Source organism: Manacus candei, unplaced genomic scaffold (genome assembly GCF_025592945.1).
Source record: "Manacus candei isolate 608988 ecotype Guabito, Panama unplaced genomic scaffold, ASM2559294v1 h1tg000050l, whole genome shotgun sequence".
In the NCBI taxonomy this organism is placed as follows: Eukaryota; Metazoa; Chordata; class Aves; order Passeriformes; family Pipridae; genus Manacus; species Manacus candei.
In genome coordinates this window covers 7,613,965-7,628,988 of record NW_026138098.1, presented here as the reverse complement: position 1 = coordinate 7,628,988, position 15,024 = coordinate 7,613,965, and the positions used below count along the sequence as shown (strand labels likewise).

General features: G+C 36.8%; 1 protein-coding gene across 11 annotated transcripts in view; it reads left to right on the top strand.

The window, feature by feature from the left end:
- Positions 1-2,414: 2,414 nt before the first annotated feature.
- The window catches only part of CCDC172 (coiled-coil domain containing 172), a 47,190-nt gene continuing 34,580 nt past the window's right edge, over positions 2,415-15,024 (top strand). For 9 of the 11 annotated variants that reach the window (XR_007906876.1, XR_007906871.1, XR_007906878.1 and 6 more), the window contains exons 1-6: positions 2,415-3,306; positions 3,495-3,580; positions 6,953-7,069; positions 8,469-8,634; positions 10,438-10,539; positions 11,481-11,583. Coding sequence is in view for 2 of the 11 variants with exons in the window: in XM_051801226.1 (XP_051657186.1) it covers positions 3,228-3,306; positions 3,495-3,580; positions 6,953-7,069; positions 8,469-8,634; positions 10,438-10,539; positions 11,481-11,583 (653 nt within the window). In the remaining 9 variants the exon portion in view is untranslated. The remainder of the gene's footprint in view (positions 3,307-3,494; positions 3,581-6,952; positions 7,070-8,468; positions 8,635-10,437; positions 10,540-11,480; positions 11,584-15,024) is intronic. The other 2 variants (XM_051801226.1, XM_051801229.1) reach the window with 2 other exon arrangements.

Here is a 15,024-nt window from a genome sequence, read left to right as displayed (position 1 = left end):
CTTTATTTTATGTTACCAGTTTACACTGCTTGCTGAATTTTAACAGCGAAGTTTTAAATAGTAGAGCTACAGCCTTGATTTTAAAAAGTGACACTATAAAATGAATTTTTAATAAGTCTGTGATTTTTTTATGCATACTTGTGACAAATAATTACTGGGTTTCTACTATTTGTGCTCTCTCTCTGATAGCATTGCTGCTTAGCACTGCATTCCAAGTGGTTAGTGAACTTCCTTTCTTTTTTTTCCTCAATACATGTACACACACAGACACACAGATACGTTATTTCCCGTAAAAGAAACAGCACTTCAGCACTGAACACAAAATGACAGTGGCAAATTTATGCCACGGAATATTTTGGCTTTATTCCTTCATGTAAGGTAGAAAAAAGTTACTGCAAAAATAGATGTCAAATACAAGGGCCACCAACAGGAAAGGGAGATCAGAGAGATGTAGTTTGGTAAGAAGGTTTGCTATAAATAAAGCATTTCAAAATTAAACAGTGTAGTTTGTATATGGAAAAATAATACTAACAACGCTTAAGACCAAAAGAGGACATTTATTTGTAACTATAATCCTACAATTTCTAGCTCTTATTATACATTTTTTATGGTGAAGTCCACATTGCATCATCTGACTTTTACCCTGCTGCTTCTTTACTTTTGCCTCTTTAATTTTTGTCTTTTAGAAAAACAATTTTTGAAACAATCTGAGCACATATGATTTAGAAATAAATTACAGTAATGATTTTTTATACTGACTCGAAATTACAAAGAAAATCTTTCTTTTCTTCTTCCTACACAAACTAGAGAAGAAACTTTTAGAAGAAACTTCACTATTAGCACAGCAGCCTGATTACAAAGGGCAATTACTAATTTTGAAGAACACTAAAAAGACATGACCTGATTACAGCACAGTGATTAAGATACAGATATAGATTAAGATTAGGATGTACTGATATGACCGAGAGAATGAAATTAAAGTCACCTTTCTAACAGCTAGTGATTTAGAAGAGATCTTATACTTGGCAAAAGTTGGAGTTGAGTGAAGGTAATGCACATTTTATTTTCATTCTGAAACATTCAGGTTCATGCCATCTCATCCATTTTCATGGAAGTCAGGCCTTGATCCTAATTCTGAAATCACTTGTATATGTTTCACACATGTGGTTCAATTTATATAATCCTGAGTTGTTATTATTTTGAGTTATTTACCATGTAAAAAATCAAGCACATGGCAAATAGCTGAAGGAGTCAAAAGCTCTGAAGCTAAAGTCAAATACATGTCCCATTTTGAACTTTTTTGGCCTCTGAAGAAAACTCTTACAGAACTGTTAATCTTGCTGAATGGTCATTCTCAGACAGTGAGAAGTACAGTTGGAGTCAGACTCTTCTTTCTAGGGAGAGCAGCTCCTTTGCCATAATTAGAGGCACTGAAGCACCCTCCACAAAACACAGTTGTTCCTTTAATAAGTGAGACTGAACACTATCCCAGCCTACAGCAGCTTTCTCAGTTTGAAACACAAAAGCAGTCAAGTCTCAAAAACTTCAAAGAAAGCTTTTCATTTTATTTTCTCCTTGATCCCCTGATAGAGCAGTTCATTTTCTTGAATTTTGTAAAATGACTTTTTCACTCATCAGACCTGTGTAACAAATCACTGTCTCAATCACCAAATGTTCCTGTTTGACTCATCCGCCTTTCCTTTGGCCTTTGGGTAGGAAGCTTCACTTCTGAAACATTTTCTAAATTCACTTCTGTGAACTCTTCTCCCTCAGTTGCACTTTGTTCCATTTTAAAAAATAATTGCATTTCCTGCAACATAATGTGCTAGTTTCAGGGGGTTAAATTTCATTAGAACCCACATTTTCTTTCCTAGATAGAGCAATGTCTTTCCTTTTAAAAGCACCATTTTATAGCACACTATCAGTTATAGAATAGCATCTTTTAAGCAGTAAATGCTATAGGATAACATTTTTCCAGAATTCTCAGTTTCAGTCTGCTAACTTAGAACAGCTTTTTGATTAATAAGACATTTATACTCTCATGTATATTGTTTTGCTTTTGATGTTCAAAGATTTTCTCTTTCTAATTTCTGAACTTTGCTGCAGCAGTCTATGCTAAGACAGTATCTCCTCTGAGGAAATGTCTATAACAATACAGGAATGTCAATAATCCTAATCTTTTTCAATGTTAAAAAGGCTGGAAATCTATAAAGTTCCATTCCTCCAGGCTTTTTCTGCCTCAAAGCAAATAGGCCAACTTCACTTAGTTATTCCCTGCAGAGAGTGTAGTCAATCCTTTCCAAGATGAAGAAGCAAACCCTGTAATAGGAATTATATTTTCAACCAGGTACTTACATTTCCAAGTATATCGAGTAACATACAAACCAGAGCATTACAGGAGCTCCAAGCAGAGTAAACATACGCTCCAGAAGAGCGTAGAATGGGCTGTGCTGTGATCTTTGCTTGCTGGGACTAACTGGAACAGAAACTCTGCCCATTTTACATTCATGGTGAAATGCAGCCAAGCTGAGTCTGATCCCTGTAAGTTCTATGGAGTCAGATTTACCTTGTTCTTCTGTGTGATAGCAGATTTTAGCCTACTTCCTTAGCTGCTCAGCTTAGACATCAGTCTTCAAAAGATAAGTAAATCTGGGCTGATGCAACTTTTGGAAAGGACAGTGATCACTCCATAGAAAAAGGTAAAGAAGAACAGCTTCTGGACAACAGAAAACCAGAATAAAGCACATGTTCTCAGAGAAATAAAGAAGTCAGAGCTGTTTGATCAAAACTCCCCAGATGCTGAGCCAGAACCAGTTTCACAGATGTGCCCAAGTTTGACATGATTCAGTGTCACCTGGTTTTTCCCTCAACAACTATCTTCCTTCTCCTGCTCCTACTGTAGCTTCCCTGCCTGCTCGTTTCCACTCACTCTTTCCCACGCGGGCTCCCCCAGCCAGTCACCCACATTTTCCTCTGCCCGAGGTTCCCTCTCAGTCCCCTGCTTTCTGCAGCCCTCACCTCCCCTCGTGTCCCCTCTTCCCCCTCAGCCATGTCCCGTCTGCCCTTCTGTTCGCAGCCCCAGGGAGGCGGAGGCCGAGGGCAGAGCGCTGAGGGCAGAGCGCTGAGGGCAGGGCGCTGAGGGCAGGGCTGTGGCCAGACCCAGCCTCACCTTCCTGCGGGCACCGCAGCCCTCACAAAGGCAGCACGGGCTCCACGAGAAGGCAGAAATGAACCTGGACGCTTTGTTCCAGCAAATACAGTTCACAGAGAAGCAGGCGAGGGAGAAGAGGCACTTCATCCAGCAAGGTCGGCCCTGAGGGGCCGGCGGCGGCACCGACCACCCTGAATGGCCTCTCCATTCCCGGGGTGTCCTGAGGGGACTTGTGTCAGGGAAAGCCGGGGGGGCCGCTTCTTGCTAAATGGCATGTTTCTATAAGAATGCAACTTTTACAAACCGAGTAAACAGTCTTACAGGTTTTTGTTTGTTGTTGCAGCTAAATGTGACATAAACAGAAGCTATGAAAAAATTAACCAAATAAAAGAAGAGCTGAGCGCTGCAAAAGTTAACTTAGAAACTAAGGTAAGCAGGCATATTTAGAGTGTACATAATAATGAAATAATACATTATGTTTACAAATATATGACCTTTCAGGAATAGATTCATAAGCACTTTCAAGGAGTGTGCTTCCCTTGCTGAGGAATACAGCATTGAGAAAACTTACACCGCACATTCCTGTAGTGAAAAAAGGGTCTGTCTACATCCTTCCTCTCACAAATCTCACCCTTTGGGCTGGCCCCTGGCTGTGCTCAGGGACTTGCTCGGCTCAAGGTTAGCAACGTTTCCAGATAATGCTTCCAAAATCTGGAAACTCTAGAATCAGGGCATGTGCACAGTCACTCCTTCTCCACAGCCAGAGCTTGGCAGGGAGCACATCACCATGGACAGGTCACTGCATGCACCAGATACGGCCACCAGCTGTGGGCAGGCTGACTGTTGGGGTGTGGTGTGAGATTTCCTGCTTTAACAGTCCTGAAACTTGTTACAGCGTTTCCTTCAGTGCCCAAAAGGCATTTTTTGGTTGCCTTCACTAACAGCCTTCCACGGGAAAAAATATATGGAAACATTCCCTGTGTTTACTTCACAGGAGCTTGAATCATACACTGAAGACCTTTCTGTAAGCCCAGGCTCACAGTTAAGGCTGACAAGACCTAAGGTTTTTTCTAAGGATGCCAAAGACAGAGGAAAGTTTCTAAGTCTATTTAGTGACTTTATTACTCTTTCCATTTAATCAGACTGCAGGTGTATTTTCAGATTAAGCTTCCAGAGCTTTTCACCCATAACACCTGTAGTTGCAAATTATTTGAAAATCTATTTGCTTCTGTCTGAAAAATGAAGTTTAAATACCATCCCTGGTGCTCTTAAGTGTCTGTGCTGACAGAATATGTATTCACAACAGGAAAGGATTTGGAGCCTCCTTTGAAGTCAGAACTGTTGTATCCTATCACTTAAATAAACAGCATCAAGAACATTTGGGGGATTGCCTCACCTAGTTGTGAAAATAAATGTTTGGAGGTTGATTTTCATCCTTCCAAACACAAGCTCTTCTGCCTTTTGTAAAGGATTATGTAGTATATATAATAAATACCAACATTACTGATCAAAATAAAAAAGAACTCATTTACAAATTTTTACTGGCTGTAAATTCAGACTATAATCATGCAAGCAGTTATTCACGTGCTCACATTTATGCATGTAACGATCTCAGAGCCCAAAGGTGCTTTAAGATAGTAACTTATTTAGCCAACACAGATTATATCTGGATATTGCTTGTTAGGTGAAGTCCTCTGTAGTCTTATTCATAAATTTATTTATGAACATTACAATTTTATGTTTATACTACTAATTTGTTGTTGATGCAGTGTGATTTATAATCAAGGTTCGTGTGGTAGGTTATAGAAGGTCCCAAGAGTAGAGCCATTATTGTAAATGACTAATGGGAAGAGCTGAAGAACCATTCCTAATTAAATTTTATGTGCTTTACTGACCAGGATTAATAATATTCTCACTGATGTCCACAAAAATATATTTTACTTGCTTGCTTAGTCTGACATTGATTAATTTATAGATAGGAAATGATACAGAAAAGTAGTGGAATAGGAAAATACATTTCAATCAGACTGTATTTAGGTTTAAAGATTATATAGTTATGGACATTATTTAAAGTAATTTCTTTTTCAGTACAGGAATCAGGTTTACATATGTCTACAATAGTTCATGCAATTCAAATAATATTAAATAATGCTGTTCAGCTAATGCCGTTCAATTTGTCCTGAACAAAATAACTGCAGTTCTTTATAATCAGACATATCCAACCACATGCATGCTCAGCAGCTGATGCTTGGCCAAGCAGATGAGACTGAGTTCAAAGGTTTTTTGACATCTATTTCACAGACACTGCCTGTGGTCAATCAAAGAGTCCTAGGAAGTGCATTTTTTCCCTCTTTTCTGTAAAATCAGGTAGCATGTAATTAGAACCCGAATTATAACATTTTGCAGTTCATAGCTCAATGATTTCTTTAAAAAAATTGGTTGCAAATGCATAGATTAAGTTGGCATCTTACAGATGGAGCAACTACACTGCAGCTAGTTACGTTCAATAATACAAATACAGTGGTATAAGAGCATCTACTCCTTTGAATTGATATGTAAAATAAATTCTCCTGAGGCAAGCACTTCCTGGACACTTAGCATGCTGGGCATATCAGGGATAAGGAAAAACTCTGGTCCTTTCCTTCCCAACTCTCACATTCTGATCTTAGGGCATTTTCATTCCACTCTTCTCCTGTTTTCATCAGATGCACTTGATCTGTGCCCGCTCCAAAATCATCTACATTGTTTAATTTTAAAATCTTTTCACTTTTACCACTTTAATACCACTCTTATTTGGTCTTTTCTGCTTCTACACACACAAACAGTCACGTTATCAGCCTGACTATTCAATTTACTTCCTGATACTTACCCTGTGCCTTTACAGTCTGTGGGCACTTCTGCTAACTTTACTTTCCCTACTCATTGCTGAGTATTACAGTCTGAGTCATTCTCTTGACTCACTTCAAGAGAACTTCATCAGATAAATAGTTTTCATCCTTTAAGACTCTTCAACACTTAACTGTTTTCTATTTATCTGTTATTATAGTTTATTCCACCACGTATCTTAACTTAGGTTAGACGATGTAGCAGATGTGCTGGAAAACTGAGAAGAACTCCTCAGCAAATTTTGAAAATGTAGTGGTTGAACAGCATACTCTTCTATCAGATAAATTAATGGTTATAAGTAATAAAACTCAAAATAAATCTCTATGCAAAATTGAAGTTTGGGGCTTTGGGTGGTTATGGCCAAACTGTCTCTAATCAATGAGCTGATTTCCATTACACTTTTTTGGCTAAAAATTCCAGAAATTGTGCTCAGAAAAATATGAGCTTATCCCTCCTTCCTTCACATATGCCACAGTGGCATTGCAGAGCTGGTGACATGTACAACCAGTCAGTCAAAACTACAGTGTTGGACCACTGTCCCTCTAATATTATTGTCTGATTTGGCAGATGATGAGCTTTACACAGTTAGATGGAGGACACTGTCCTGTGTTGCATAAAAGATCCCATGTGGTCAAGACTTTTCCTGGTTTTAACCTGAAAAAAGATCTCCTGAATCAGGCAGACTTTAAATTGCCATTCTAGATAGACAGACCACCACTAAATGTCTCCTTCAAAGAAAGAAGATTTTGAAAAGCTTAGTGGTATCCTGCAAGATAAGTGGGGGATAAAAGAAAGAGCTGTTATGGTTTTGCTAGCCCAGCAGCTGGGGCAGCTGTGTTTTAACTGTACAATATCAAAGTATATCAAACAATAAAACAATAACCTTACTTCTTAACTTTTTTTTTCTCTTGGAAGGTCCAGCATCTGTCTGAAAAGCAGTTCTACTTAGAAATTCTGAAGAAACGTGAAGATAGCTTAGAAAAACAGAAAGCTGAACTTCTTAATCAAAAAAGCAGTCTTCTTAAAATCCTGGTGTGTTCCCAGCTATGGTGTTCAGAGAGCTCTTTTCTACTCAGCAAGAGCAATCAGCTTTAAAATTTGAAAATCTGGAAGACCTAATATTCTAAATCAGGAAATTTTTTTTTTGCTTTAGCTTATATAGCAATGTAAATGTAGATAAATTATCACTTTTAATTTAAACCACGATCTAAGGTAGTGTATGCTGCAGTTTATCTACAAAGCTGATTTAACCTTCTTGACTTTGTTTTCTAATGTCTGCTGCTGTATGACTGAAGTCCAGTTCTGATAATTATTTACTCTTAAAAGTAAAGTAGGAAAGCCTCACCTTAAGTTGGGTTGGCTCATCCACAATCAAACAGATTGAGAAGGATCTAAGGAAAAACCCAGGGAGGCCCACACCATGTTTTAGCAATCCTGACATGCCACACAATCTCTGATGGCAGACACACCTAACCACCTCTTCAAAGGTAGCTGCTTACAACAGACAAGAAGTTTTTCAGTTCTCTCATATGCCAACCTGAATATTGCCTTCCTCTTACTTCCCTGGGCAGCCTTGGGTCTGTACCAGTGAAGAAATGCCAGAGGAGTCTTTTCTGCATATGTATCTGCACTTTAAATGTTCAGCAGAGCTAAATTTTAAATGGTCAGTCCAAATCACTGATATTAACCCTAAATCTTTAGGCAGATATCTTCTTAATTGAGTAATATTTCTGCAGCACCCAAAATATTCCCAATATATGTGTGAAGTTTCTTTTAATTGGAGCCAGTCAAGTTCAATATATGGGTTATCATTTCTTTCATTTGGGACATTTCATTTCATTTGACTTAGCAATCAATTAAGACTTCTTAAAAGAAATTGAATATAACCTTTCTTGTTTGAATGGGGTTTTTTTCCAGAAAATTAAACAGTAATTTCCTATCAACTATAGCTTTCTTGGTAGTTATTGAGGGAGTTAAAGTAAGTCTGAGTTCTGCAGAGGAATAAACAACACCTTGATTTAAATTAATAACAATCTAAAAAAAAGGAACAGCCATGCTAGGCTACAGACTTTAAACAGAACTTTCTACTAACTTCAGTAAAACAGTTGAACCAAGTAACTGTTGGTGCAATTCTGGAAGATAAGGTAGTGATTTTTAACATGCTTTATTATTAAGAATATATCCTTCATTTTTACAGGGGAAAAAAAAGAAATTTGAAATGACAGACATAATGGTAGAGCTGTAGACCATTTTCATGTTCTTATAAGTCAGGAAATTATTTACTTTTATATTTATTTACTTTTGGTTTTTTATTTATATTATACTACAAATTTAAGGGTAGAAACAACAGTGTGTTTCAGTCTGCCTAGCCTAACAAAGACTTCCTTTTTTTTTTCACCTGAACATTCAATATTCCCTTTCTTTTTTTCAGACAGATGCAAAGAGAAAAATTGCTGAAGAGGAAGATAATTTTACCAGAGAAGTAACAGAGTTTAACAATGAATATGGACTAACAAGTAATAGAGATCTTATGATTAAAAAAAAAGTCAAGGCTGAAATAAAGGATTTAGAGAATGAGGCAGCACTGCTGAAAAATGGTAAGCCTTATATTAAACTAGTGTATCTTGGATTAATACAAATCAGTAAAATATAACTATGCAAACCAGTACTTTTAATTCCATCCCCTTGCAGAAGGGTCTCCTGATGTCTAATGTCAGCCAGCACAGAGGTGCTCTGTCATAGACACTGACTGGTTCTGGTTAGAATCCTCTAGGGATGAGTTCTGTACATGTCCTTAGCTTCAAAGGAATTGCACACACAAATGTCTTGCAGTAGAACTTGATCTTTAAGACCCAGAGTATGAGATCTCTCAGAACACAGGGTCAGACTTAAAAGCAGTCCTTCTGCAAGGAAATAGGGGTCGTCATGGATCACGAGCTGAACATGAGTTAATGACATCAGAATGCCAACACCACACTGAGATGTAAACATAATTCTGATCTCTGAGACATGGAAAATAATTTTTCACTCTATTTGGGGCAGTTAAGCTCTTAGCTGGAGTACTGTGCTTCTTGTTTTGATGTTAAACTCTAAGAAAAGATGTGGACCAGCTGGAGAGAATCCACATGGGACCAGTGAGAGTGATCAGAGTTCTGGAGCACATGAGAAAGAAGAAAATGAAAGAATTGTGACTATTTAACCTATGAAGGAAAAGATTGATGAAATATGAATATCAGTCTTCAAGTTATTAAAGGATCCTGTAAAAAGGAAATTAATATATTCTGCATATCTATAGTGAACTGAATGAAAAGTAACAAATGTAAAACACAATAAGAGGGAGTCTGTCTGACTGTTTAGAAGTCTTTCCAGGAACAATGAACTAAAACACTCTGCCCTAGGAGATTCCATTATCAAAGGAATTAGGGGTGTTCACTATCAAAGGTCTTTAAAAACAGGATAGACAAGCATCTGTCAGAAATGGCAGAGGTACAGCTGATCCTGCCTTCAGGAGAAGGAATGCAGTAGATGACCCCTCAAAGTCCTTTCCAGTCTCATGATTTGTCAAACACCAGCACTTGCAATTCCTAATATCTGCTGTAAAGTTACTGAAACAGGACTATCCATTTGAGCCTGCACTTGGTAGTACTTCTTTCTTATTTCTTGTTGCTATGATTCTAATCTACAACTGAAAAAAAGTCTGTATTTGGTGGCAAGTGCTACTCTTAGCAATTAATTTTTACATATTCAGGCAGATCTGGGCGGTCAAATGATTAGTAGGACCTGAAGGGGGACTAACATTCTTCTCTAGGTTCAGTTGCTGTCTTGATTCCACCCTTTATTTGCACCTTTTTTGAGGTACAGTTTCCTGTCTTTGGTCTGCTCCAGTCCTGAGCACAGTGACAACACTGAAGTGAAAAGTTTAAGTAATTCTTAACATGGAAATTATGCAAGGACCTCCAGTTGTTAGAAAAACAATCACAATTCATTCCAGATGCTGTCAACAGTCAGGCTCAAATATCCATGAGACTAAACAAATTAAGTGGGTTTTTTTCAGTCCTGCTGAGAGGTGTCTGTTCTCCACCTATGCAATGAGTCATCTTCCTTTCTTTATAGCTGCAGTAACTCTAAAGCAAAACATTCTTTTTCTGCCCAGACAACAAAATATGTTGAACATCTTAATAACAATAAACAACATTTTCTTTCATAGGTATGAATGCACTGTATGACCTATAATTTCTTGTGAATTGTGTTTCATATGACTGATTTTAGTTTATTTTTGTTTTATATTCAAGGTTCTTTTTCACTAGCTGAATATTGATAGAAGTAGTTAAGAATATTTAAGATTGTATCATGAATGCTAAAACTGCAATGTATTTTAATTTAAATGTATTTTTTCTTAGAAATGGAGTCAATGGAACACAAAAATGTTCAGTTAAATGCACTCCAGCTGCAGAAGAATGAGTTAAAGCAGGATTTATTTACTCTCCAGAGTGAACTCAAAGGTGTGCCTGATAATTACTTGCTATGATAATTACTTCTGCTTGACAGAGGCTTTTGAAAAATCTTTTCAGTCAAGTTTCTTTTCTCAAGAAAAAGAAATCATAGTAACAAGATTTTAATTAATTTTTACAATATGTAATACATAATTTTTAAACATGGCTATAATAAATATGGATTTCAATGAGATTTATTTTGAATGCCACTGATACTGAGGTCTAGAGATTCGCTGAATCATGAGCTGTAAATATAAAAAAGAAATATTTGTTTTTGCTGGTAAGTCATGTACTTAAATAGAGAATTTGGTGTTTCTAAGTGCACTTAAAATCAATATAAATATTGTTTTAAACCCATTAACCTATAATTAAAGAATGTCACTAAAATTCAAATGTTTTAAAAGCAATGAGAAAGACAGGTTTGTCCTGGGTGCTAAACCTCTGAGTCGTAAATTCAACTGTCTTCTGTTTGCTGACATTTGTGTGTTCTTGTATGGAAGTCTGTGCATCAAAAAGGACATCTAGGAGGGGTGTCAAGTACTCAGCAAACTCTATAAAATGAAAAGCTAAAAAGATACAGAAGGAACCACAAAAAGTTCTGTGTCAAAGGTGATCAGAGCAATAGGAATAATTTTGAGATCTGAATTAAAAATGTAATCTAGAGCCTTTTAGTAACCTTTTTACAAATATATAAGTAACATGTCACAGTAAGAGCTAAGGAAAGCAGTAAATGTGATCAGAAATTGTTTGAGAAAGGGAGTGAAACTTTCCAGATTGCAATATGCAATTGCAATAATAATAAAATAATTCATGTTCTTTATTTAGATGCCTTTTCCCTTCAAACAGTTGCATGAAGAAATATTAGAAAATATAAATTTAGAAAATGTAGAAAGTCTTTGAATATGGATGATTATTATATATTTATAAAGTGATTCTAATTTCATGTTTAGACCTTGAGAAAGTAATCAGGGAGGCTGAAAGAATGACCAAAGATTTAGAAGCAGAAAAAGTCCAAGTAACTGAAAAACCTCAGACTGATCCTGAATGTTTAAGGTAAGAGTCTCGTGTTAATGAGTTCCTAAATTTGATTTTAGACCTGTAGCTGCAGACCAATCCTGGTGGCAATGACTATTTTACCTTTCCTGTACAATATTCCTTTGGAATCAGAAGAACCATTCATTTTTTATTAGAGAAGACAAATTCCTGCTGTTTAGTACAGCATTTCACACTCACATGCATACTCAAAGGAACTAAAAACTGGAAGAGTTTGCAGGGATGTCAGTCAGACTTGGAAGAAGAACAAAAGACTGCTGCTTCCACAGGGTGGAAGACCAATTCTTAAGTTCTTGTAAAACTGGTGGTGGTGCACAAAGTACTGATGGACTGCCCAGTGCTAAAGGCATCTCTGCTGATGGGCTGCACAGAGCCCGACTGCAATGGGATGGGTGGGCCACAGTAACCTCCTGGGCTCAGCTGGGCCCTGGGTTGAAGCTACTAAATGCAGATTTTTCTCTCTGATCTCTATCAGTTCCAGTTTGCAGAAAGCCCCATATCACAGAACTGTCCATCTTTTTTCTGTCTTATGATGTTCCAGATGAAAGTGCCTGTGGATATTTAAAAATATTGAATAGGCAATGCAAAGAAACTCCTTCTGGAAAAGCTGGTCTGAAAGATTCTCTAACAGAAGTTGTTAAGGAAAACATAGCTGTCATTACCATCGTGGGGGGTTTTCCTATATATTGCTAAGCTTTTGACAGAAATAAATAAATATAACATGGGTTTTTTTTTCTGAAAACTTTCAATGGAAAGTTATAACTTTGCAGAGAACCCTGAGCAATTTTCTGAAAGATGATTTGGTAATGGCCCATTTTTTGCTGAATATCGGTTTTTGAAAGAAAATGATATATCAGCCCTATTACTAACTCTCTTCAACCTCTTACATGGTGTTGAGACATGGCCAAAATTCCCTCAGCATAAAAATTAATTAGCTCACAATCCTGCATAGAGCAGCAAAAAATTTGCATTCAACATATACATAGAAGACACAGTGTAAATAATAATAGCAGCAACGATTCTTTAGGACAGCATGTTATAATTCACTTGTTTACATTATTCATTCAATCGTGATATATTAGGGCTTGTGATACATGAGGTTGTCACCTTCCTTCTAAATAACAGACTTCCCTTGGAGTAGTTTACTGCCATGATGCCACTGAATATTGAAATTGGTGTAATTAGTTTTCTGTAACAAGTTTCCTTTGTGTAAGGTACAGAAGTAACAAACATTATGTTACTTTAAGTTCCCAGCTCTGCCACTGAGATCCTGGGGATCAATCAAATCCAGATATGTCTGCCTTTCTATGTAGGGAAAGTAACTCACAGGTCTGCAGAACGGTACTTTGGTTTTATCTGGGTGGAAAACGTGGATAAAACATATTAAATTCTATTAACTGCAAAATCAGCAAGTGCCATTTACAACCAAAGCAAGAAGGAGGATGATATTTTCTTGTTTAATGAAATGCCTTCTTTTGTGGTCAAGATAAGATTACATTATTTGATAATTGCATGTAGTGCAAAATATAAACTGCTGCTGCTGCTATGACTAATATCACAAAATGCAAGAGATTCTTGCAGTGTAATAATATATTGAATACATTTTCTTTACATTGAAATACTTTTTCATTTCAGATACTGGAAAAAATTTAGGACGGATTTGCCTAAATCATACTTTTATCTTGCACTTGCTTTTGATCAGAAGAGCTCAGTGCTTTATAGAGAGAGAGATAGCCCTGAATAAGTTAACTCAAATGCCAGAAGCAACAGAGATATGCTACTGTACTTCCATGTCAGCACTAATAGATTCTGCTTTTCTGTAGAGCTAGTCAGGCAATCCTCATTTGTCTACCTCTCCCTGTCATAGTGCTGTGCTCTTCAGAATCATCCCAAACTCTTATCAGACTCATACAACTCTAGCAATTCTTCTTTTTTTCCTCTTCTTTAACATAACCTACCCATCACTCCTTGATTTGGACTACTGAATTAAGAGAATGAAAGGGGGGCTTTAAAGTATTCCGTGCTATAAATATTGCAGTGTATAAATAGTCCCCCAGGAGGTACCTGCTCCCTTTCCAGTACCTACAAGGACATCATCAAGAAGATGGAGCCAGGACCTGCACAGTGCTGCACAGCAGGACAACAAAAGGCAAAAAGCAGGAGTTGAAACAAGAAGATTTAGAATGAATTTAAGGAAAAACATTTTTATCATGAGGAGAGTGTAAGCAAAGGAAAAGGTTGGCCAGAGAGGTTGCATAGCTTTCATCCTTGAAGGTTCTCCTTGAGATATATGCATATACCAGTGTATATATCTTAACAGGAGTCGATTTTGGCCATGTTAAAATTGATGTGATTGAACCTACTGTGTCAGAGAAACAACCCTTTTTAGCCTAACAAGATTAGGTTTTTTTCCCCATACAAAATTTATTGCAAGAATAGAATTCTAGTTTTTGCTGAAAATCATTTTTATTACATATAAAGATGATAATATTTTGGCACAAGTAATGTGGATCAAAAATACATATTTTTTTCTATGAAATAAGCACAAAATTTGATTCTCTTTTCACAGAGCTGGAAAGCACATTGCTCTTTAAATGGCAAAAATACCAATGTTTTTAATGCTTCCTTAGAACAAATGTGAGAGACAGGCAGCATCAATAACCTGATATATGTAGCTCCCTGATCACCCTGCAAGTCTGTTACTGTATCACATTCCTAGTTCCAGCTTAAAAATCAATATCAAAAGTAGCTGGCAAGGCAAGAATCTTCATTACAATTAAGTATATATCTAAAAGTAAATTGTGTTTCAGTGTAGCCAGCTAATTCAAATTACAGCAATTCATCTTTGATCTGAGAAAAATGTCCTATACCACGTCTGCAGTTTCATAAAATTTCTCTCAAATCCATCAAAGAATTACAAAAGGTCATGAGAAACACACAGGGGTAATTCTCAGAGCTGTTGATGCTGCAGTTAGAGGCTTGTTTTAATACACACCAGATACAGAAAATGGTAACCAAAATTTGCATGTTAAGCACAGATACAGTTATGGGTAAGACACTGTACCCTCTTACTCAAAGCAGGCACTTGGACAATGCCAGTGTCAAGATACAGGCCCATAATTCAGAGAAATATTTAAGAAAAGGCTTTTTTTTTTCCGGAAGAGATCTGCAATTAAGATCAAAAGCTTTATTTTAATCATCTTTTCTGCCAATGCCAACTCCAAACACAAAACAGCAGGAAAGAACTTTGGCATCAGCTCTCCTGAGTCCCATTTCCCTGGCAGGTAGCAAGTAGCATCACTTGAGTGGAACAACTCAGGAGTCAAGCAGAGACTAACTGATACCAGTAAATTCTTAACTATGTCATTTCACTATTATATTAATTGTAATTACTGTATTAATTATTTATCTTCTTTCACATTTTAATTTTAAATTTTTGTG